The sequence below is a fragment of the Microtus pennsylvanicus genome, chromosome 14 (genome assembly GCF_037038515.1).
Source record: "Microtus pennsylvanicus isolate mMicPen1 chromosome 14, mMicPen1.hap1, whole genome shotgun sequence".
Classification (NCBI taxonomy): domain Eukaryota; kingdom Metazoa; phylum Chordata; class Mammalia; order Rodentia; family Cricetidae; genus Microtus; species Microtus pennsylvanicus.
The window spans coordinates 58,227,290-58,252,469 of record NC_134592.1 but is presented as its reverse complement, the minus strand read 5'-3'; the positions used below and the strand labels follow the sequence as shown (position 1 = coordinate 58,252,469).

Sequence of the window (25,180 nt, the reverse complement as noted above, 5' to 3'; positions counted from 1 at the left end):
AGGTAATTCACAAAGATTTCATCAAACATCCCTCCCAGACTGTTAAATATGAGCTTCATTCAGCACTGAACTGTCCAGTCGCCCGTTGTCTGTAGCAAGGAATGGGGATAAATCTTTGTGTCATGTTAGGGGCAGAATTCACATTCCAACAAAGGTGGGCGTTCTGGAGGCTTCCTACCTCTAGTGATATTATGAGATTCTTTCCAGACTACTGAATTCTCTAGCCTGTGTTCCAAATCAGGCTGTTCTCTCACTGACAGTTGTGATGGGTCTTTATAGGACCCACCCTGTTTTCCTCAGCCAGGATGTAGACAGTAACACTGAAGAGGAGTTCTTACGTTAAGTTCTCTGCTTGCCTGCTTGTGTAGGGAGCTTAGACCCTGCCTCAGACACCCACAATGGAAAGCAGGCTTGTGCTATGATTTCCCATGGGTGTTATCCCTAATTTCCACCCCACCCCTGATTAACAGAAGGTTCTTGGGCTGGAGAGATGGCTCAGTGGTTAAGAGCACTGACTGCTCTTCCAGAGGTCCTGAGTTCAACTCTCAGCAACCACATGGTGACTTACAGCCATCTATAATGAGATCTGGTGCCCCCTTATGGCCTGCAGGTATACATGGAAGGACTGCTAAATAATAAATAAATAAATAAATAAATAAATCTTTTTAAAAAGAGAAGGTTCTTGCTGCTGCTTCTCATGAGTGGATTTTGTTCCCAGTCTACCTGATCTTAAAGAGAGTAGACCTCGATAGTCCTAACTCAATTTAAGAATCTCAGTGTTTTTTTTTGTTTGTTTGTTTTGTTTTTGTTTTCCTTCCTCCAATCATATTTGCTTCTATTCTAGTTTTTCTGGGTCATCCTGCCTGTGGGTCCTGGGTGCTCCAAGCAGTATCAGGGATGGGCTTACTCTCCTGGATAATTTCCCCCATGACATATACAGCACCGTAGACTCCAAATCTCATCCGGGTGTTCCCTCACCTAGGATCAAGCTCTGAGGATAAGTATCAGAGTTTCTGTAACCTCCTCAGATTGAATGCAGTAGATCTTTTCTGAGGAGAGGCGTGGAGACTGTCAGCCAGCTCACGAGGGGATTCTTGATTCCCTTCCAAATGCTCAGAATTAATGAGATAGGTTATTAACGGACTTTACCCTGATAATACGGTTTCCCAAGCTGTTGGTGCTGCTCTCCTGACCTCACAAATATTATGTCAATATTTTTTATATTTGAATTTGTATATTTCAGTTCTGTTATCACGAAAGAGACATTGATATTAGGTGGAATTCAAGCACTACGATTAAGCTGATTGTATTGTACACCATTAAACATGCCGTATTCACAAGGTCCAGCAGTGGCCTTGTGGTGGCTGGGAAGGCAGCCCCAGAGCCAGACAGTGTGTGCTTGTATGACAGTTCTGTCACTTGCTAGCTGTGCCTCCTTGGGCAAAGCCCTTACATTCTGAATCTAGTCTCTTTACTTGTAAATTGAGGATTGCAATTGGGATCCAACGCTTGGCACTGTTCTAAGAAATAGATAAATCAAAGCGTAAAAACCCCTTATCACTGCCTAGCACACATAGTGAGCATGGATATTAGCTATTATTGCTATTGCTTTTGTTTTGTTCCCCTGTAGCTCCCGTTTTCATGAATATAGATTAGTCATGGTAATGGTGTCTTCTGCAGACTATTTGCCCTTGAGTTCTCTTTTGTGCCACCACGTCAGGGTCAGGTCAGACTGATAAATTGTTTGTAGAAGATTATGTGATTTCCTTCTCCATGTTTTCTTGGTTGACTTTGGCTGGCGGTCAGAGGTCACGTTCTCACACTATGAAGACATTCAGGTCATTTTAAATATAAGGTCAGGGGAGCAAGATTTTTTGAATTTCAACGAATGTGCCTTACATTTTAAAACAGTAATGATACCTTTTATTTAAATTTTTTTAATAAAGTCTTTTAGTCATCATTGGACAGATAGTTGCTATGGAGAAAGATGAAGTGACATACAGGGGTTGGGGCGGATGAAGTTCATACTGCCTGGAATTAATTCTTTCCATTAGCTTCGAGATTCAGCCTCTAAAAAAATGACCAAAGGTTTTGATTAATCTCGGAACGTCTGAGTTTAGTCTATGGGAGGTGCTTTGGCTGGCGGACTTTCAAGCTCCACTATGGTGAGAAGCAGAAAAATCCTCATGCCCTTGGAGAGGGGAGGGCTTGTGTTAAATGAGGCAGCTTTTGGATTTTATTTTCCTGATTGGACTGGGAAGGATTTAAGAAGGAAGGGTGGATTTCAGGGGCTGTGCTGCAGCAGATTTAAATGCCTATCCTGTGATATTTCCCCACACTTACTCAAGGAAGCAATAATAACTGATAATAAGGCACCCCACAGGGACAAAGTGCCCTCGGACTTCGAATGGACTTAGGAAAGGAGGGGGACTTTTCCAAATGATGTAAATTGGATTTAAGATCTCTCTCTCTCTCATTCACTGTGTGTGTGTATGTGTATATGTGTGTGTATGTGTACAGAGGATCTCAGAAGAAGATGCAAAAAACCTGGGTGATCTTTAGAGTCCCTAAAGTATTTATAAAACATGGGTAGGACATAAGCAAAACAAAAAGGATCCCAAGACTTGCACGGGCTAAGGGCAGGCCCTTTGAGCCCCTGCGGCTGAACTGGTCAGAAGCAAGCAGTTGTCGTGGGGTCTTTGTAGAATAAGCACCCTGACACCAGTAAGAGGAGCACAGAGGCATCACTGGTGACTGAAGTCAGTACAACTCTTAAAAGGCTCCGATGCTGGGTCCAGTTTGTATTCTCAGTTTGTTTTCTAAAACTACAAGGCGAGTCAGGCAAGAGTTTTCAGAAGCGTATGTGGCCGTCAGCAGGTTGTTAAGGGCAATGATCCATTGTTCCAGCTACTTCTCCAGCTCACCCTACTTCAGACAGCAAGTGAAGTCAAGCTCGGTAGATAGGCAGGACAAGCAGGGCTTTAAGTTAGTCACTAAATAAATCAATAAACCAGTATCTAATATCTGGTCTTTTCTAACTCCCCTTCATTAGCATAATTTAGAGCAAAGAGGGAAAGGAAGAACAGGAGAGAACGTTTCTGTTGGAACGGTGGATGGTGGGCAAAGCCAGAGGATGTCAAACCAGGCTGTCTGGAGGGAGAGGTGGCAGTCTTGCCCCCCACCTTTCTCCTTCGTCAGCTCTGGTACGGGCATGGGGGATCCACTGCCTGGAGAGTCGCAAGTCAGAGGAGGCTGTGCCGAGGTTCTACAGGCCATGGATCTCCATACCCATACCCAGTACATACTATTTATTTAGTGATTGAGTGTGCATGTGCGTACACACACACACGTGTATGGGTATATGCATGCCACACTGTGCATGTGGCCAGTGGACAGTTTGTGAGGCTGAGTCCCCGCCTCCCACTGTGGGCTCCAGGGATTGCTCGGGCTGTCAGGCATGGTGGCAGACACCTTGATCTCTGAACCACATTGCTGGTTGAGAACAAGTCATTTAAAAAACCTTCCTCCTGCTTATAATTTACTCTCTGTCATAATCGCATGCATGGTCAGTTGTGGCAATTGTCCTCTTGACTCATCTTTAAATCTGACAACAAAAATAGCCCAACACTTTATAAAGATTAAACTCCAGCAGTAACTTTATTTTCAGGGAAATATGCCACATTTAATCTCCAATTTTGCATTTGCCAAGCAAAACATACACTTTACAGCTTGCACTGGGTACCACGGTTTTAAATTTTAAACATGAACTTCGAATTCCAAGTGCCCATGCCCAACAATACAATTGGCCGAGCTCTTGTTCTCTGTTGTTCGCCAACTACTGTTTAACCCAATTCTGGACACTCTGAGGAAGGACCGACTTCAGCCCGTCAGGACCCTAGAACGGATCCTGTCGCCAAGTCACACAAGTGTCGGGATTGACGCTGGAACTGGAGGCTGTCTGAATTGACTCCTATGCAGAATACAATGTTTTAATAAATAAATTGAAAGAGAGGAGGAAGGGGCATGCAGCAATTCTGGGCTTTTGAGTTTTAGCTGTGGTGTTACTGAAAAGACAAGTTGGGTTTTCATTGATTTATTGTTATTTTAAAATTCTCCGCAAACAATACTTTTATTGTATGCACGACAGACACAGGGCTGGGAAGAAGGGGGGTGGTTGACCAGGATGTTGAGTTTTTTTCCAAGTTATGTCTTGTCCATCGCATGAAACTGCCAAGCCCATTAGCCTCCTGTTCTCCTGCTCATGTGACGGAAATATTCCTGAGGTGATTGTGAGGAACTATAACCGAGAGAAACTCTACATAATTCCGCACAGTAAATAAGAACCACAGAAGTCTGAGGTCTAGCAGCAAACGCCATGCTGGGATCAGCGTGCACCGTCCTTCACTGATGTCTGCACCCCTCATCTTCTTGTTTTTCCTGTCCTCCCCCACCCCCTTGGCTTTCTCCGCCTCGCCGCCACCTTCGCTGCTTCTGTTTCCTTCTTTTTGCTTTACCAGACTAGGAATGAATTTGTTCTGGGAACTTCCAGTGATCTATGGAAAAGGCTGTTAAAAGGCTTTATGTCAGAAATGCAGTTGCTTGGTAACTTCCCCTTGTGCCAAGTTTATGTTCAGAGAGTTAAACAAACGATTTAGCCCTGCTGTTCTCAGGCCTGGGCAGCATCAGCTCTGTGGCTCAGCTATGTCCAAGGAACTCTCCAAATAGGCACCAAAAGAAGCTCAGCTTCTGCAGGGCAAGGAGAACTAAGGGAGGGGGCATACACCAGGCCAGGCCTGCAGAGGCTCCCAGGGAGGCTGATCTGGACGGAAGTGCTGGCTTGTTTGCAGAGCTCCTAAAACAGGCAATTAACGCATGCTGGTAAGACTGGAGAGCCTCTCTGTTTTCTCTTCTTCCTGTGTTCCCCTTCCTGGTATCTCTGCCATTCTTGCCGCCCTTCTTAATCAGTTTGCAAAAACCGATACTTTTAGATGTTAAACCTCCCTAACAAATATTCCTGGGAACAATGGCATAGAGCCCGTTTGTCTTTGCCAACTTCTAGCACAGCGCATGTCCATATACGATGGCAAACCCCCCAAGACTGTGTGTTGGGAGACATAAAACTGGAGCAACTAAATAGTAGGTAGGCTGAATCCGAATGAAACATTCGATTGTATTGTAAAGCAGGAACCCTGGCACCAAAACTGTTCAGCATTCCACATGGTCTCCTTGCTGAATGGTGCATAGAAAAGTACCAAATTGAGCTTTCTCTGGAGAGGGGCAGTGTGTGTGTGTGTGTGTGTGTGTGTGTGTGTGTGTGTGTGTGTGTGTGTGTATGTATGTGTGTGTGTATGTATGTATGTGTGTGCGTATGTATGTGTGTGCGTGCGTGCGTGCGTGCGTGCGTGTGTGTGTACAGAAATTTTCCCATTATCTGCATAAATTATTGGCCCTATTTCTCTGAAGCACTGCAATACAGAAGAAGGCAGAAGCTGTCACAGCCTGAAGAAAAATGACTGTTTGTCACACCATGGGGAGCACTGGTAGGTGGCTGAGCAGAGTTTTCCTCAAGACTGGCTGGCTGGAAGCCAGGATTATGCAAGTGGAAATGAACAGGGATGGAGGGGAAAATAATAAAAGTCTGTTGAAAGATACAATAAAAAATGCAAGGAGCATTCTAATGTTAACAGTGTTTTGCAGAAGCTGCGGGTGTATCCTTTGTCTGTTAAGCTTTAGTTGATGGACTTGAATTGGTCTAGAGCCTTGAACAAGCGTCAAAAGAAAGAAATAGGTTTAAGATGAAAGAATCTTTTTGCTAAATAGTCTTCAGTGTTTAGAGTAATAGACAAATACTTTTTGGGTAAGATTGTAATTGTAGCTTGGTAGTCAAAGAATCTCTTCATGTTCCAGAATGATCCACAATTAAACTATTTTTCTTAAAAAAATACTAGAAACTTTGCCAGAATCAGCGATTCCTTCCCTTGGTTGTTAAATGCACCCAAGTCCATCTGCTTGCTGCTTGAAAGCCAATGCTTAGAAGCCAACAGTTGGGAGAAAACCAAGTGTCTTCAAAGGCTGCCTCTTGAGGACAGGTGGAGCTATTGTCTGCGTAAATACAACCATCTTTGGGGCCCCAAATCTATAAAAGGGCTTCCGTGGGGGAAGAAAGTGGAGTCAGGAGGGCAGATGCTGGCATCAACGCTCTCCCTCCCTTTCATGGCTAGAATATGGAGAGTAACTCTGGCCTCTGGGAACCAGTTTCTATAACTGTTTATATAAACATACTACTTTTCTTCAAGTTGGACCTCACATCGAGTTACATGCTCCATGCCAGCTCCTGCACAGGAGCTAGGATATTGTATATTGTATCTGGGACTACAATGTTCTAAGTGCCAGAATTCTAAAGAAGGATGATTTCATAGTTAATATCATTGATCACTTAGGCTTCAGAACAGCAGGCAGAGAGAAGGGTTCAAAGAGAAATTCCCAAGGAATAGGCACTGTTCTGTGTGTGCACGCGTGCATGTGTGTGAGCTTCAGAAGTTCCTTTCCACTTTGAAATGGATTCCTCTAAAAAGATTCTTCTTTCATGCCAAACATACTCTGCATATTGAATGCCTGTTCTCCTCTAACAGCCCAAGGCGATAGATAGTATAAAAGGGAATAAAGTTCCATGTTTTCAAAAGGATGTCAGCTGCTCACTCGCTCTTGTTTATGTGGAAGAGTTTTAGAAGATCGTTATGAAAACAATGACAATGGAAGAATTTTCGAGTGATAAAAAGCAAATATTTAAAATTTTACAAGAAAGTTGGCCCAATTCTTCATAGATACACTACATTAATAATCATTTTGTTAGTTTTTGGCTTTTTAGTTATTTTAAGATACTTTTAAATTTAGACCGTGTTCTTTAAGATTTTGTTAGTCTTCTAAAGAATGAAATAATATTAATGAGAAGAACTAAATCACATTATTCTTCATAGATGGCTAATTCATGTCTAAATGCAAACTATATCTATACTCACTCTAGCTAGCGTCAATTATTATCTAAGCTGACCTGAGACTCTGCTTTTGATGGAGGCTTGTCTATAAGCCCCAGTATAAAGCTGGAGTTTTTGTTTGTTGTGAGACAGGGTCTCTCTACCTTTTCCTGGCTGTCCTACAACTTCTTTAAAATATTTCATATCATAAACATGAGCGATGTCTATTGCTCTTGGTTGCCTCCCAGAGCATGGAAGGAAGATCCTGTTGCTGAAGACACCATACGCTTTGGACACAGGATTTGGGGGATCCGAGCTGGATCTAACCCGAAAGTCGTCTTCCTGAAGGCACCGTGCCAACCTCTCAGGGAGTATCCTGGAGTTTCTATTGCTGTGAAGAGACACCATGGCCACTGCAACTCTTACAAAGGAAACCATTTCCACTGAAGTGGCAGTTTACAGTTCAGAGGTGTAGTCCATTGTCATCATGGTGGGAAGCACAGTGGAGAGCAGGCAGACATGGTGCTGGAGAAGGAGCTGCTATCTGTTGATATGCAGGCAACAGGAAGTAGACTATTTCACTGGGTGGAGCTTGAGCATATATTAGACCTCAAAGCCCATCTCCACAGGGACATACTTCCTTCAATAAGACCACGCCTTCTCCAACAAGGCCACATCTCCCACTAGTGCCACTCCCTTTGGGAGCTGTTTGCTTCCAAACCAACACAGAGAGGAAGCAGCCAATCATCCTACCCAGCTATGACAACTATGGTCCACAGTAACAATCAGCATGCCATGATATCGCCAAGGGTGCACTAGTGGCACTCACATCTTGGCAGTAACCCACAGCTCTCTAATTGAATTTTAAGACTTGCTCAATAAGAAGGAACTCGTGCCTGGTGCTGGAAACCTAGCCCACTACCTCTGGCTGGTAAAGCAATGGTCCTTAGAGAAGAACCTACAAATGCCACGTTACTAAACCAGCATCATCCATAGCTACATTCTAAATATTTGTCCTTACAACCACAGAGAAGTGGTCCATTTTACCATCATGAAATGTCTTTGCAACAGATGGAGACCATTCCAGAAAACTACAACCAATACAAGCAAGAAGAGTAGGTGATTCCATGATGCCATCCCCTATTGAGATATCTACAACACAATTTCTGCATTGAAGTTTCAGGGGTCATAGAGGAAGAGTAAACAAAACTTGTAGGAGTCAGAAGAACAGGAGGGTTTCTGTGAGACTGCATCTCCCAGAAATGTCAGAGAAGCTGTCGCTATGAAGTCTCTTCAACATTGCTGTCTAAACAAGACTTGGACAAGGACAGTACCATTAGACATGCTAACAAGGAAGGGGACATCTGTGGGGTCCCAACTCTAGACAAAGAATTCCAGGCAACTAAGGAATGCTGAGATCAGGAGAAATAGTCTTCCCCAAACTGGTGATTTAAAGCCAAGTGGTCAGTCCTGAAATCATATACACATAAATAACCTTATATGGAATGTGTAGGTTGCATCTATATATTGAGAAACACACACACACACACACACACCTACAATTAAAGAAAAAGAGGTAGTGAATTTGAGAGTCAGGCATGGTACATGGGAAGAACTGAAGAGAAGAAAGGGAAGGGGAAACGATGCACATATATTCTAATTTTTAAAATATCACACCAATTTTTACATCGAAATGGGAAACTATAGTCCTCCAGTTACATGTGTTTTATTATTTGTTAAAAAGAACAAAATAAAACCTATAGAACCGGCTTATTAAAGACCACCTCCAAATATTCTTTTTTAAACCGAGACAGCCGAGAGCTGACTATTGGAATATTCTTATCACTCATTTTCATTTTCGGGCATGGAAAATAGCATTTCTTGCTGAAGAATCTCAAAGGACCTTCAGTGACCATGTCAGTGTCTGAATCACACATAACCATTAGCAACAGCGGGGTCACAGCAAAGTGCGCAGTGACCAGAAGCCGTGGCGAGCAGACTTCATCTGAGATCCTTTTGTAGCTGGCTGCCAGTGACTAAGCAGAGCAAAAGCGGTGGTGTCATGTGATAGATATGACTGTGGGGCACGAATTAAAAAGACACAGACAGAGGTTACTGAGAAGGACCTGTTGTGTCCGAGAGCCGCATCGATTATGAGAAGCTATTGCCGATGAAGGAAAGACATGAAAAATGAAAGCGTGATGTTTAGTGCACAGTCATCCTCCACGGCGCCAAGCCGCTGCTGGAGGCCAGTGAGCTGCTCTCCTCGGTGGGGGTGTGACCGCAGGCTTAGCTGAGTGGCACAGTAAATGAACAGCTCAGATTGGGACCCCTTGTGGAAACTGCAGTTCCTCCTCCTTTCTCTCTGCGGCTCGGCTTGGGTGGCGGTAAGCGCTGGAATCTGACGTCCTTGCTTTCAGACCGTAGCGTGTTGGTGACTTAGGTGAGAGACTATGAGTTGGCTTTGGATAGCACTAGGCATTGTCCTTTTATGTTCCTGATGCTTAGAGAAGCCCTGAATTCAAAATCTGAATCTTGTTTTGCCTTTGCTGCATGGGGGAGCTGGCAAAGTGTCTGGTAGAAACCAAATTATAGTTTTCTAAGGTAGAGAGAGGCAAGACCTACTAGATTCTTTGTAGAGGTTTGAAGTCATTAGCCCCTACTACTATACATTAGTCCTGTTATAACTAGTAGTTTTTACCAAACAATGGAGTAAATAATTTATAAAGAAACAATCCAATGAAGAAATTATGCTGAACTAGTCCATGCCTTATGCTTTAGTTATCTTTCAGCATAAACACATAAACACAGCACTCATGAGCTTGTACTATCTACCCCATATTAAGTATATGTGTGGTGTTTTTCTTTTGCAGCTCTATTGTATAAGATCCTTATTTGTTCTATGGATATTTTCGAAAGTATCAATTCATTTTGGAGGCAGTCTGATTCAATCAGACATTAGCCCTTGGTTTAGATGCCTGACTAGGTTGAAATGCTTGACTTGATATATTTAGAGCAAAGGCACTGCAAGTTATTTGAAACAATGAACTCTGTCTTGTTGAAATGGTTCTGGAAAAGTAGGCATAGTCACAGGCTGTGGAAATCCCTTCTGCAATAAGAAACAGAGAAGAGGGCTCCTGCTCACGTAAGACCCCTGGCTACTAGGAGCTGGGGCATCTTCCACGACTATTTTCAGGATGCATCCATGATGTCTAAGAAGCCTGATTTGCATGTCTGGGAAGTTGCAATGAAGACATTGCAAATAGGAAAAATGAGTTTGGAAAGCCCAGTCTCTGAGAGTCTGTCTCTGGCAGTGTCTGCTTCCGGAAAAACGGTGTGGTGCTGGTTTGAGGCGCTCTCAGCCTTGCAGCCTGCACAGCAGAAGGCAAATGCCCATGTCTGTGGAACGATTTGGCTCAATTCATCATTTAATTTTGTAGCCTGATTCAGTCGTCTTCAGAATTCAGAGTTACCCACCTTACGATGTCTGCACTTGTTGGACAAACCCTGCACTCAGCTGGGTCCCTTCCCCACCTGTGTCTCTCATTGTCACACCAGGCTTAATGTGCAGGAGACGGGGCTCTCTTTTTCTCTTCCTTTTCTTTCCTCCCTTTTTTTTCTAAAATATAGTTGTAATTTTTTATACCATATAGTCTAATCATGATCTCCCCTCCTCATCTCCTCCCAGATCCTCCCCACACATCCCACCCTTCCAAACTTTACACTGTCTTTCCCTCTCCCTTTAGAAAACAGGCAGGCAAATGAAAAGAAACCTCAGTGAAAAGTGAAAATTAAAACTAAAAGGAAAAGCATGCATGCACACACACACTCCCCACAAAAAACAGAATCAAAACTATATAAAAAACAAAAGACCAGTTAGGTTAAAAATAAAAAGTCCAAAAATGAAACAAATCTCCCAAACACCATTGAGTTCATCTTGTGTTGGCTATCTACTGCTGGACATGAGGTCTGCCCTTAAGTGTGGTTTGTATCTCTAGTGAGACTCCATTGAAGAAAACCAATTGTTCTTTTGCAAGCGGTTGTCAATTGGAGATAGCTTCTTGACTAGGGAGTCCTTTCTTAGAGAGATTATTTGAGTGAAATGAATGCAGCCTTATTATTGAATCGAGTTGAAGTAAACATTTTGTATTTAAAATTATGGGGCTTTAGGAGCAGGTGATGTGGGATTTCCTCCTGTATACTGTGATTAACATTAATGAATAAAGAGAGCTGGCTTGAGCCTATAGCAAGGCAGAATTCAGCGAGGCAGGGAAAACTAAGCTAAATGCTGGGAGGAAGAAGGCAGAGTCAGAAAGAAGCCATGCAGCCCCTACTGGGGATAAACACCAGACAGAACTTTACCTGGTAAGCCACAGCCACGTGGCAATACACAGATTAATGGCGATGGGTTAAATAAATATGTAAGAGTTAGTCAATAAGAAGCTAGAGTTTATGGGCTAAGTAGTGATTTAAATAACATGGTTTCTATGTGATTATTTTGGGGCTGAGCTGAACAGCCAGGAAACCAATAAGCAGGTAATCACAAATTTGTATCTATGAATGCATGTATGTGTGCGTGCATGTGCGCATGCCATATGTGTGCATACATGAACACGTAGAGGCTCAAGAGTATCGTTTCCCAAGGTTGTCCATCCTGTGCTTTGAGACAGTTTCTCACTGATGTGTGGCTCCCCAAGGAGGCTGGCTTGGCTGGCGAGCATGCCCTGGCGATCTACCAATCTCCACTTCCCACACAAGCATAGTTGTGTCATTCCGTGGTGATGGTTACGATCCACAAAGTGCAAATTTTATATCAATGATTTGGGCTTACTGGAGCCTGATTCTACCTAGTACAACTCTTTTGTTTTTGAAGTTTGTAGACATTACTTGCTTAGTTTTCTGTATGTTTATCTTCAGCTGGATCCCCAATCCTTTAGGATTAAATCTCTTCCAGGATGTCACTCCCGTCAGCGTTTCTCTCCGTGAATTCTCGGAGTTGTCTTACAGGAGTCGCTGGCCTGTTTCGGTCCTCATGGAAGTCTTCTGCCTTAGTTACTTTTCTTGTTACCAGGACCAGCTACCTGTCAAAAAGGCCGCTTGACAGAAGAAAACTCCATTTGGTCCACAGTTTAAGGATATTCCATCATGGGGGGTCATGGCAGCCGGAAGTACCTGGGGCTGTGGTAACAGCAGTGTGGGGTGACTTGCTCCTATCTGGGTAGATCAGGAAGAAGATGCTAGATAAAGTGAGACCAGGCTGTGCCATCTCAGTGCCCCTTCCTGTAATTAATTTCTTAACAGTTGCACAACCTCTCCAAACAGTGCCATCAGCAGGGTATCAAGTGTTACATTCAAACCATACACCATCTGTAGCCAACATTCACCTGGCATTCTGGAAGTCCCCTCCCCATCACGTTGTGGAATTATTACTGCCTTCTGAATCTCCTGGTTCTTGGTTTCCTCTTTTGTTTTAGTAGAATGTATCTCTCCTAATAGTGTCTCTCTCTCTGTTTTGTTAAAGACATAATATTATGTATACATAATAATGTATACATCTTTATTGAGTGTAGTGTGGAATCTTAACACATGTATACAATGTATAATAATCAAGGAGGATAATAAGCTTTCCTGTCTCTTTTGTTAATCATTCTTATTTACTGGGAATTTTATATTCTACCTTTATTTTAAAATCTATCTTAGATCATTTTAACCAATAGGTGGTCTACTATGCTGAGACACAGAAGGAGTTGCTCCATTCTGGACTTTGGTGACCTTATGAGGTTTCGTTCTGTCTCCTCCCCCTCTGACCTTCCAAATCACTAGTGACCACTATTCCTGTCTGTTCTTTTTCGGGACTGGTATATTTGTTTCCACAAATGAGTGAGAATACATGGAATTTAGTTTTTCTTTATCTGGCTTAATTCTGTTAACATGATGCCCTCCGGTTCTGCTGTATTTGTATAGGTGACAGAATGTCATTCTTTTTATGGCTGAGTATCATCTCATTTTTTATATATACACCGCATAATCTTTACCTACCCATCCATTGAAAGGCATTTGGATTGTTTCCATATTTTAGTGATTGTGAATTGGGTTAAAAATAAACTTATGGATGCAAGTATGTGTTCGATATAATTATTTCATCTCTTTTTGACACTCTACCCAGTAGTGCAATTCTTAGATAACACGGGACTCTATTTTCCCATAGAGCAGCCTCTACTGTCTTCCATGTGCTGTGCTGGTTATATTACCTCGACATTTTATAAGAATTCTTCGTTCTCTATATTCCTGCCAAATTGCATTAATTGCCATCCTATTGGAGTAAGGTAGTTTCTCTTGGTCTTGATTTGAGTCTCCCTGGTGCTTAGTTAAAGGTGGACTGTTTATTCCTGCACTTGTTGGCCATTTACTTAATCTACCAATAGGCAGGACTTATTTTTCCTTCTTAAGAAAAATACTTATTTTGTTTTAATGTCCATGTTAAGAAATCCAGAGATTGGGAGACAGCACATTCAGTGGATTTACCACGCAGACATGAGACCCTGAGTCCAGATCCATCTCATTCACATAGAAAACTGGGCACAGCAGTTTATACTTGTAATCCCAGCACCGGGGAGGTGGAGACAGGAGGGCCCGAAAGGCTTGCTGGTCAGGCCGTTTAGCAATCTAGTCAAATCATTGCCCTGTAAGTGGTATGAGAGACTGTGTCAAACAAAACAAAACAAGGTAGAAAGCAATTGAGAAAAAAAACCAACATTGACCTCTGACCTCCATATGTATGCTTACACATGTACACGTACACGCCTACACAGACATGAACAAATACACACCCCCACACACGGATAGAGCAGAGCACTCCAAAGCCATCTAAGTAGTGGTATTTTTTACATACTTCTATCTATCTTCAACTCAGAGCCCATTTCCTAGAATCCGGGACTAGTGCAAACCTTCAGGTCCTCGGGGACGCCTTGCCCTTCTGCAGCCAGTGTCTGACATTATACATGGAGTGCTGCCAACTTGGGAAGCTTCCCTTAAGCTTTGAGGTCCATGATTTTTTATTGGGGCTTCATAGCAGAGTCATGATAGGTTAAATCATTGTCCAAGAAGGTTTCCCCAAAGCCTTAACCCTGTAATTAGAGGGCTGGTTGAGTTGTCTGTCAGGCTCCATTCTGAGTCACCCCGTTAGCACAAACTATCAGACAGGACTAAGGATCCCAGTGGCCTTAAGTCATTCCATGGGTTTAGAGGTTTCCTCCCAGGAGCTCGGACAAGCACCAGACCTCTTTTGGGTTCAGTGATCTCCTCTATCCACCTGCAGAGGTGTCGAGGTCTGCCAGTTCCAAAATACTCGAAGAAAAAGGCAGCTTGCCTCTTTATGAATTACTGGTTTAGGATTTAGCTTTTGTCAGTTATGAAAGCCATTTATTACTTGTTTATCTAATTTGTAGCTTTTAAAATATTGTTTTCCCTCTTATTCCTGATGTTTACTTACCAGAAAAAGCTCCCCCTTTCTGTAGTGATTTCAGGTTTTTAGGAGGGAACAAAATCAGGTATCTCTATTCAGTGGGCTGTCACTACCTAGACATCTCCTTAGCAACCTTTTGTAGAGCACTCGTTACTATCTGGGGCCTGTTCACTGAGTTAGCAAACTCTTAGGAGTTGTTGCATTAATACAGATGACTAATTTAGAACCCAGAACGCTCAAAGACGGCTCTGCTGTCGTGGTTCCTTCTCTCTGACTTTACATACTGGGATGACGAGGGACGTGCATAGTCTCTTTTCATTGTCAGGCATGGAGAACATGGGGACAAAAGGAGCATCGTTTCACTCAGTGTTTCTATTTTTGCAAGTTTGAATTAATATGTATTACTTTAAAATTAATTTTAATGAAATTTTAGAACAAGAAAAAAGTAAAATAATTACGTAAAATGGTGCTTAGAATTTTTCCACTTTGAGTCTGTGGTATTATGATTGTGAACCAATACTAATGGAGAACTAAAAATGGAGACTTCCTTTTATATTTAATGGAGTAGGTAGGACAGAACAGAGTCCCCTTAATCACTCTGATATAGCCAGTTTCCTCTCTCTTTCTCTCTCTCTCTCTTTCTCTCTCCCTCTCTCTCTCTCTCTCTCTTCTTCCCTCTCTCCCTCTCCTTCTCTTTTCTTCTCTCTCTGCAGGATAGAAGTATAAAGGTATATATATCCTTGGTTGATGAAGACTTTGCCTAGAAAAAGGAGTTTTGATCCTTCTAATTTTGATTTTCCATTTCCTTTTCTTGGTAAACGAGGGTAAAAAGGACCTGTTTACTCGGTCTCGTGTTATCTGTTTCTCTTTGTAAACCACCTTCTCTGGTGTCTGCAATTCATTGCACACCTCCCAGTACACAGCGTTCAGAGTCCTCAGGACGAGGTGGCGGTTTCTCCTGTAGCCTGTTTCTAGGCTGCACCAATTTCTCAGTTCTCTCAATAGTTCCCTGATGAATTTTTTTTACTTCATGATCTAGGAGTGTTTTTGTTAACCTGCTCCTCCCTTCCTCGAATCCCTTGAGCCTCCTTCTATCTTTTCCTCTCTAAACCAAGCTCAGTTTTTGATAAGCCCCCTCAAATGTCACCTTCTCCAGAAAATGGTGCTTCTTGCCCTTCTGCCCAGTGATTAACAGCATTCTGTTGGGGCCTTTTTCTTTGCCTGTGTGTAGTTGACTATTTCTTGCCCATGTAGTCCTGGGGTGGGGGGATAAGGACACAGATATTGTCCCTGTGGAACTGTAATTTTTGAGGCTAAATATGAGTCATAAGATGTTTTACATGGAGTTGATTCTCAGTGATGTCAACTGATGCGAAATAAATCTTAAATCATTTTATTTGGATTAATAGCATCAACTAAGTAACAAATACTGGCTTTTTACTTTGTATTTTTGAGACAGGGTATGGATGTAGCCCTGGCTGGACTAGTACTCATTAGGTAGAGCAGATATCTGCCTGTTACCATGCTTGTCTTAAAAAATGAGTGTTTTACAAATCCAGCCTTTCTCAAAGCATTTTCTCAATCAGGAGAAAGGGGGCTGCCCATTGCTTACAGGTGACTCGGTCAGCTTGGGATGGGACTAAAGGAAATGAGTATTCCATGTTATTGTGTCCCATGTACATCTGACGATCGTGGGTGTTTTGTGGCTGACTTCTTCAAGCAATCAAACGAATCTCTGTAACAGGAACTGATCTGTCCTGGAAGGAAGAAAACATGAGCCGTGATGACTAAGCTGGTCAGGCTGGGTATCCATGCCTCAGGAAGTCGGGGAGGAGGGGTTGAGGAAGGGAATCGATGTATGAAGCGCAGCATTGCTGATGGAAGATGCCATGTCAGCAGAAGGCGTGGCTGGGGAAGCACCCCAATTGCATCCATGGTCCCTGAGTGAGTAACCGATGTCTGTGCCTGGTGGGAGGACATCAAAGCCGGAGAAGAGGGAAAGACTGATAAATACAAGACAATCCTTTACAGTGCAGAGGTCTGTCCCAGGTCGCCAGTCAACATGTTTCCTCCCCAGGTGCACTGGGAAGGCTTCACTCTGAGCCCGCTGTTACTGCAGGAGGAGGTTAGAACACCATTGCTCTCAGGAGTCCTAGAAGGCACAGAGAGAGGCACAGGTCACTGTTCTGGAAATTTTTTTTGCAGCCAGAGCCACTTCTTTCTTCCTCAAGTTCAAACTTAACTTTTGACTTAGCAGCAGCTCTTTGACTTAAAGTCATTTGTTTCCTATCTGAGGACCACACAAGAGCCAGAGAGGTAGCAGGAGTTAAATCCAGGAGAGAGATTGGGTCCTCATTCATCTAGTTTAGTTAAGCGTTCTATTGACAAGTTTCTGTGTTTTCCTGGCAGAGTCTAATCCTGCGGTGCTGGACTCAGGTATAAGGTGTACTTCTTGAATTCATTTTCTTTTTCCTTATGCAATCAGATCATGAGACAAAAATTGAAATAGTCCAGAAGATTTTATTTTCATTTCTAAATGTCAGTATGACTAGGCTCCAAGAGGAGCGGTTATTAGAATAGAGAAGGAGGAAATGAAAGAGGAGAAAAGACACTCTTTGAGGTTGGAACTGATGGACTTACACCTAGCAATTGCTTCTACCTCTATTTCGTAAAATGTAACATGCAGATTTGTTAGCGTGGCTAAAATTAGTCCCACTGAACAAGTAGAGTGTGGAAGGCTGTGTTAAGACTTAGGGTTGGTTTATATAACATCATGGGATATTTACATGAAAGAAACAGCTTCTTAAGGGAAGAGGGAATGTTCACGTCCATTCAGGCTTTGTCAGTGAGCACGCTACTCTGATTTATCCGCTTTGGGGGCCCTTGGTTTGCTGGGAATATTGCGCTGGTTCGAATGGTAACTGGAAGTGCTTGTCCACCGGGCAGGGCACTCATCTCCTTCAGCGTTTGTGTCCTGGCAATTCTCTCTCTCTCTCTCTCTCTCTCTCTCTCTCTCTCTCTCTCACTTATCACTTTCACTGCGTGTTTGTAAAAGGCCTGCCCGCGACTGCAGTCTGTAATGTATACATTAGCTTCCTAATAGGGCCAGTGCGCGGTCCTCACTTTAGAGTTAGACCACTAGCGGTACCGGAGCGCTGCCTGAGTGGCTTGGAGCAAGGCTGGCTTGGAGCAGCTGATGCTGGCCTTTCTCTTGTCTGGGCACAAGCGGGTGGAGCGAGGAGGAGCCATTAGGAACGAAAGCATCTGCAGTGAGTACAGCTCTAGATTCTGCTTCTTCAAGACAGGACATTACAGGAGAGAGATGGGCAATGTTGTGGGCTGTGCAGCTGGGGTCTCTTTGCCTTTTGATTTGTCCTAAGAAGGCGGTCCTCCTTAAACACATCTGTTTCTTCAAGTCAAATGTATTCTGGTAACCTCAGGTTCCAACCTGAAACTTCTGGATGGCTAGGGGGAGCCTTGGGTGGTGTGTTTTCTTCTGTTCCCACAGGATAGTGAGTAGAGTAAGGCAGGAAAGCCTCTCTCAGAGTCTAATAAGGAAAGATTTAAGGCCATCAGCTTTTTCCGCCTTTGTTCTTTGCATTGCCCGTTCTTTAGGTGTGTGGAAAGGGAGGGTTGGGTGGGTGCTATTTTTAACAGGCGCAGGGATAAAGAGGGTATTATCTCTAATGCTGGGAAGTGACCACAGACAAGCATTTGATAGTGGGAGAGAGGGGGAGTCCTTGGATTTCAAACGCTGTCCGACTCCGGTGGGTACCTGTATGCACTTGGCCTAATGCTTTCTCCTGCACAGTCATGCGCCGCTGTCTAGTGGTTCTTTCTCTTGTGATATCTTTACGGCTAGAAGGCATCTTTTCCTTTATGAAATGACTCATAAGGGAACAGCATAGAGCTTGCAGCGTCTAGAAGTAGAGGCCTGTGCCTGCTCTCCTACTAGTTCATTTAAGTGGAGTAATTAATTTGTTTCAGAAGCAGGAATGAGTAACAACGAGGACAGGAAATTCCTCATGAACTCATTACCATAGTCTATACGGCTGAAGCTGTTTCCTTGAATTATGGTGCATATTCGCCCTTTAAATCTGACGGGATTTTTGTGAAAACCACAGAGTATAGGCATCTCCATGGTGCTATACTGCAATGTGAACCGTGAATCAGAAGTCAAATGGGTATAGCGGTTGTCTCCCAGGAAAGCATGCAATTAATTCATTTATGCCGCTTCTCAAGCTTGCTAAGCATATGACGTGAGTGTTCTTTCTCAGTGTCAAAAGTATATGTAAAGGAAAGCAAACGACACAAACCCAAGTGTGAGCTCAGTAAACAATGTGTTGTCTATGTCCGCTAGTCACACAAGAATGCCCTTGCTTGCAGTCTGATTGGTTGGACATTTGTCACAGGGAAATCTTGTTTTGAAGTTTGACTTTCAGGTCTCCTGCCCTCTCCTCCTGTGAAATGCACGTTCTCTCCTCCAGACACCTTTCTGTTGAGTTTTCCTGTCCCATTTGTCCCCTGCACACATAACTACATCTGTGCTGTTACTCTCAAGTAGACGATTCCGAGAGTCCTGGTCATGTTTGTTCTGCTGGGAAGAATTAGCAACACCGCTATGCTTTATAATTTATCTTTCTTGGTGCCGATTTCCTTTCCTGCTACCTAGGACACGTTGGTGGATTCTGTGTGCGTGCGTTGGTATAATGGCGAGCACTGTGTAGTCGGTACACAGCCCTCAGTATAGACAGGATCAGAACAGCAGTGAACTCCCCAGACCTCTGACTGTGGGCGTCTCATTCTCCTGCCCAGATGAGATCTTACTGTGTGTCTAGTTCAGTTCCTTTACTCTGCAGATGAGGAAACCAAGGGAGAGAGATATTGAGTAAATGAACTATGTGCGCCTGTATGTAGCCTGATAGTACATATGGACGTGTGGATGACGTGATCACATGACAGCACCTGTGGACGTGTGGATGACATGATCACATGACAGCACCTGTGGACGTGTGGGTGGCGTGATCACATGACAGCACCTGTGGACGTGTGGACGACATGATCACATGACAGCACCTGTGGACGTGTGGATGACGTGATCACATGACAGCACCTGTGGACGTGTGGACGACATGATCACATGACAGCACCTGTGGACGTGTGGATGACGTGATCACATGACAGCACATGTGGACGTGTGGATGACGTGATCACATGACACATGTGGACGTGTGGATGACGTGATCACATAACACATGTGGACGTGTGGATGACGTGATTACATGACACATGTGGACGTGTGGATGACGTGATCACATGACACATGTGGACGTGTGGATGACGTGATCACATAACACATGTGGACGTGTGGATGACGTGATCACATAACACATGTGGACGTGTGGATGACGTGATTACATGACACATGTGGACGTGTGGATGACATGATCACATGACACATGTGGACGTGTGGATGACGTGATCACATGACACATGTGGACGTGTGGATGACGTGATCACATGACAGCACCTGTGGACGTGTGGATGACGTGATCACACGACACATGTGGACGTGTGGATGATGTGATCACATAACACATGTGGACGTGTGGATGACGTGACCACATGACAGCACCTGTGGACGTGTGGATGACATGATCACATAACACATGTGGACGTGTGGATGACGTGATCACATGACAGCACCTGTGGACGTGTGGATGACATGATCACATGACAGCACCTGTGGACGTGTGGATGACGTGATCACATGACAGCACCTGTGGACGTGTGGATGACGTGATCACATGACACCTATGGACGCGTGGATGACATGATCACATGACATATGTGGACATGTGGATGATGTGATAACAGGACACATGTGGACATGTGGATGACATGATCACATGACAGCATCTGTGGACATGTGGGTGACATGATCACATGACACATGTGGACGTGTGGGTGACATGATCACATGACACATGTGGACGTGTGGGTGACATGATCACATGACATATGTGGACGTGTGGATGATGTGATCACAGGACACATGTGGACGTGTGGATGACGTGATCACATAACAGCACCTGTGCATGTGTGGATGACATGATCACATGACAGCACCTGTGGACGTGTGGATGACGTGATCACATGACACCTGTGGACGTGTGGATGACGTGATCACATGACAGCACCTGTGGACGTGTGGATGACGTGATCACATGACAGCACCTGTGGACGTGTGGACGACAAGTTAAGAATTCTTTAACATGTGGATGAGCTGATTCCTCAATTCACTCTCTAGTCTAAAGTATGGTGTGTATCACACGGCTTAAGAATCTCACAAAATGGGCAGGCAGAGAGGCAGGTGGATCTTTGAGTTTGAGGTCAGCAGGATCTACAGAGAGTGAGTTCAGGACAGTCAGGGCTACATAGAGAAACCCTGTCTCAAAGAAACAAAACAAAAACCTGGCAGCCAATAGACGCTGCCCGTTAGTTACACACAACACTCGGGCCAATGGCTGACTGTGTGTGTGTCTGAGGTGGTTCCATGCTCACCATCTGACTCCCAGCTGTCCTTTGTCTCAGTCTAGTTTCTTAGACAGTCGCTGTAACATCAGGGAGTTCTCAGTTTCTAAGCAGTTCTGTGCCCTTGAATAAGCAAGCTTGATTAATCTTTGCTATCAGGTTCCTTTTCTGAGATTGAGATTTGATATTGGTCCCTTAGAAAGCAGAGAACTGATTAATATTTTAGATGTTTCAGAAAGCCAGAATACCAGCCCATACAAGGCTGGGGTGTGGCTTGTGACATGCTGGGATAGCTCAGTCTTCCTGGGGTTGGAGCCCTTCAGTGAAATGTTGTTATCTTTGAGGGTTCTTTTTTTAATTATCTAAGTCTGGTATCACTATTATTTAAAAATTGAACACAAGGATGGTTAAAAGTATGAGGGGTATATTTCTCCCTCCTCTACCCAGGCAGAGAAAGCTGCTGAGTTAACCCAAAACCGTCTATCTAAGGAGGCAGGCACCACAGGGACCAACCAACTTTATGACATGAGTTTGCTTTTTTGCAAATAACTCTGCTTCAGAAAAGTCACTGATAAGCTTAACTCAAAATTTAGATGCTGGAGGAGTTAGGAAAGGGGAGTTAGACATGGTGCCTGTCAGTCATCCCAGCAGCTGGGTGCTGGAGGCAAGGTGATCAGAATTTCAAAGCCAGTCCGTGCTGCCTGGGGGGGCGGGGGGAGAAAGTGGAGAGAGGACAGAGCACTGGAAGGGCACTGAAAGAACACAGGATTTGATCACTCTTAAGCACTATGTCCATTCAGCAGGTCTGGTGACTCTCCATGCTTTCCAGTTAAATGGTGGACAGTTAGTTAGATGTTGTTGGCCAACCTGGGAGCTGTCTTGATTTATTTCCCATCTATATTGGTTTGTAGGAATAACTTTGCTTTTAATGTGTTTTTTGTTGTTGTTGTTTTTTTTGTGTTTTTTGTTTTTGTCAACTTGAAACAAACTAGAATCATCTGGGAAGACAGAACTTCAATTGAAAAAATAATCCCATCAGGTTGGCTTGTGGACAATTCTTTTTGTTGATTAATGATTAACATGGGAAGGCTCATAGCCTTTGGACAGCGCTGACCCTGGGCTGCTGTTCCTAGGTTGTATAAGAAAGTAGGTTGAGCAAGCCACGGGGGGGGGGGGGGGGGGCAAGCCAATAGGCAGCACGCCTCCATGGCCCCTGCATCAGTGTTGAGTTCCTGTCCTGACTTCCTTTCAGGACAGACAACCTAGGAGGTAAAGTAGATCTTTCCTGCCCTTCCTTGTCCGAGGTGCTTGAATCATAGCCCCTATTGTAGCAATAGGAAGCAAAGCCAGGCATGGCGCGGATATTAAGAATCTGAAGAACCGTGAGCTACTTTCCAACATGAATCACATTACATTCCTAAACTTTTAATCAGCTGCTTTACAGTAATAAAAGTATAACTTGAATGTGTTTAAAAAAACAAACAAACAAACCTCAAACTGTCAACCTTGTAGAATCCAAAAACTCCATTAGCCTTGGGTAGACGCTGCTCCTGAAGCTGAAATAACATTCACTTGTTATAAACCATAGGCCCATAGGGTCTTGATGCTGGACCACTGCCAGGAGGCAGGTAAACTTATAGCGGGATCATTGGTAGTAACTAATCTTCATTCTCAAAAGCAAACTTAGTTCAACACGATGCTCAGCTATTATTCTTGCTTCTCTGGTAACCCTTTACTAGGAGATGTCAGAACAGTTTATGCCTAAAATTCCAAAAGCCTCTGAAGTTTTCAACATAACCACGTATTAATGTAGCATGGGTTTAACATTAGTTAATCACCGTTAAGTAGACTTAGGCCTATTGGGGTATAATCTACTTTTCAAGAAACTAACATTTTGGAATTGCTACATCTATGTATTTATCATCTATGTATCTATGTATGTAGTATTTACTTACCGACCTACCTACCTAATCTTCAAAATGAACACTGAGACCAGCACAGTGTGTTTTGTAATTAGAATACCCTCCTCTGGTTATTCATGTATTGAATATGTTGGCTTTAGCCAAAATGATGTTTGGATGTATGCATTAGGAAAGCCCCTATTAACCATTGTTTCTACAAAAGTGCAATATTTTTCTCTCACCTGTCAACAATGCTGGGAGAGTAGCTCCTTGGTACCCACTGGACCCTGTGCTTCATGTCCTCTCCGAGGAGCACCCCAGAGCATCTCCTGGCCTGACTTGGAGCTTGAAATGCAGCCACGGAGGCCACCGCATCCACTAGAACAACAGGGGAAACCAGAGGGGCAGGAGGGTGGCATCTTCTAATCCAGGCAGTCCCTCCAAACAGCTCTCAGAATTTCTACACACCTATTCCACTTGCTGCTCATTGGCCAGAACTTGGCTACAGGGAGAGCCACAGTTAGCTACAAAGGAAATGGGGGCTGTGATTCTTAAATTCTGGGCAGCAATATTCACAGCTGAATCTCAGCATTTTGTTACTAAGGAATGAGGGGAAATGGATATTTGGGGAGATGCTACCACTGTGGTTTTGTGTTACATGCTGGGTCTTGGGGCTATAATGTAGAAAATCAAACATCTCTTTCTGTTTTTGTTATGAGCAATGGTTTCTTAATTTAGCAATCTAGCTTTATTTAGAAACCCCGTTTCTTCTGTGAAGTATCGTTGCTTTATTTGGCAATCTAGTCTGACTTTGCTTTCTTATTTCCTTTTGCCTTTCAGCTGTTTTGGAAAGAAGTAAGGCTTAGATTTCTCCATGTTAACCATGAGCGTGACGCTTTCCCCACTGAGGTCACAGGACCCAGATCCCATGGCTACTGATGCCTCGCCCATGGCCATCAACATGACCCCTACAGTGGAACAGGGAGAAGGAGAGGGAGAAGAGGCCATGAAGGACATAGATGCTGAGCCGCAGTATGGAAAGCCACCCCCGCTGCACACAGCAGCTGACTGGAAGATCGTCCTACACTTGCCTGAGATTGAGACCTGGCTCCGGATGACCTCAGAGAGGGTCCGTGACCTCACCTACTCGGTCCAGCAGGATGCAGACAGCAAGCATGTGGACGTGCATCTAGTTCAGCTCAAGGTAAGGCAGGTTCTCTGGAAAGAGACTGAAAAAGGCCCCGGGTATCTTAAGTCTTAGTTCTGTGACTGCCAATGAGGAAGAGTCAACAAGGAAAATAGAGTAACAGATTTGAAACCGTCATTCTTGATGGTAAACTCAGATTATTTCTCTTCTAATTTTACTACATATGCCGGTTATCTAGAGCAAAGCCGGCCTTCGAGGATAGAACAGAGATACAAGGGAAGGATGGGGCGTTTTGTTCAACTCTACAGAAATCAGTTGTGGGAAATGAAAGGATCATATAAAAGACGACGACAGGCGTCACGAAGGCTCTCATGGTAGAGCATCAAGCTGGGATGGGGAGCAGGTCATGTGATTGGTACCTTTGTCCGAAGCCGATGCTGTCTTTGAAGCCAGCAGTGGTTCCTACCCCAGTGGGAAGAACAATGTTCTCCTTGTTGAGTGATCTTCCATCCAAAGACACCGCATCACATAGGAGAAAGGAGCTTTTTATAGTAACCCATCTAATGTCAGACATTTGGGAAATGACTGTGGCTTCTGGAGACCTTGGGAATGTGTCACAGCACAGAGAATCGGAGGTGCTAGAGAGAGTGCAATTAAACCAGGGCTCCAAAAATACAGTCTGCGACTTCTACCCGGCATACGGGCCTTATATAAACTTCACATTAGATGGGGTTCTGAGGAAGATTCTTTTACCTAAGCTGGCTCATCTTACGTGACATAAACACATTCTTAGCTCTGCATACTGAAATGATTTACAGGTCTAACCACCATAGACGAACCATAGGTGTGCGGTTAAGAGAGAGCACATTTCTCAGTGTTTAGAGTGAATCCGGCTTAGCCTTTTCAGATTGGTGCCCCAGATCCTGTGACAGAAGTCCCAGCTGGATTCCTACTGTTGTGATAAAGCACTGGGACCGAGGGCACCATGGGGAGGAAAGGGTCAGGTCACAGTCTGTCCCTAAAGGAAGTCTGGACAAGAACTCAAGGCAAGAACCTGGAGGCAGGAGCTGAGCGAGATGCTCCAGAGAAATGCTGCTCGCTGGCTTGCTCCTCATGACCTGTTCAGTCTGCTTTCTTATAGAACCCAGGACCACCAGCC

The 25,180-nt window shown here is 43.9% G+C and overlaps 1 protein-coding gene across 7 annotated transcripts in view; it reads left to right on the top strand.

Moving 5' to 3' along the window:
- The window catches only part of Akap6 (A-kinase anchoring protein 6), a 385,697-nt gene that overhangs the window by 56,234 nt on the left and 304,283 nt on the right, over positions 1-25,180 (top strand). For 6 of the 7 annotated variants that reach the window (XR_012907746.1, XM_075948273.1, XM_075948278.1 and 3 more), the window contains one exon: positions 23,715-24,078. Coding sequence is in view for 6 of the 7 variants with exons in the window: in XM_075948273.1 (XP_075804388.1) it covers positions 23,749-24,078 (330 nt within the window). In the remaining variant the exon portion in view is untranslated. Of the gene's footprint in view, positions 1-23,678; positions 24,079-25,180 lie in introns of all 7 variants that reach the window. The other variant, XM_075948279.1, reaches the window with a different exon arrangement.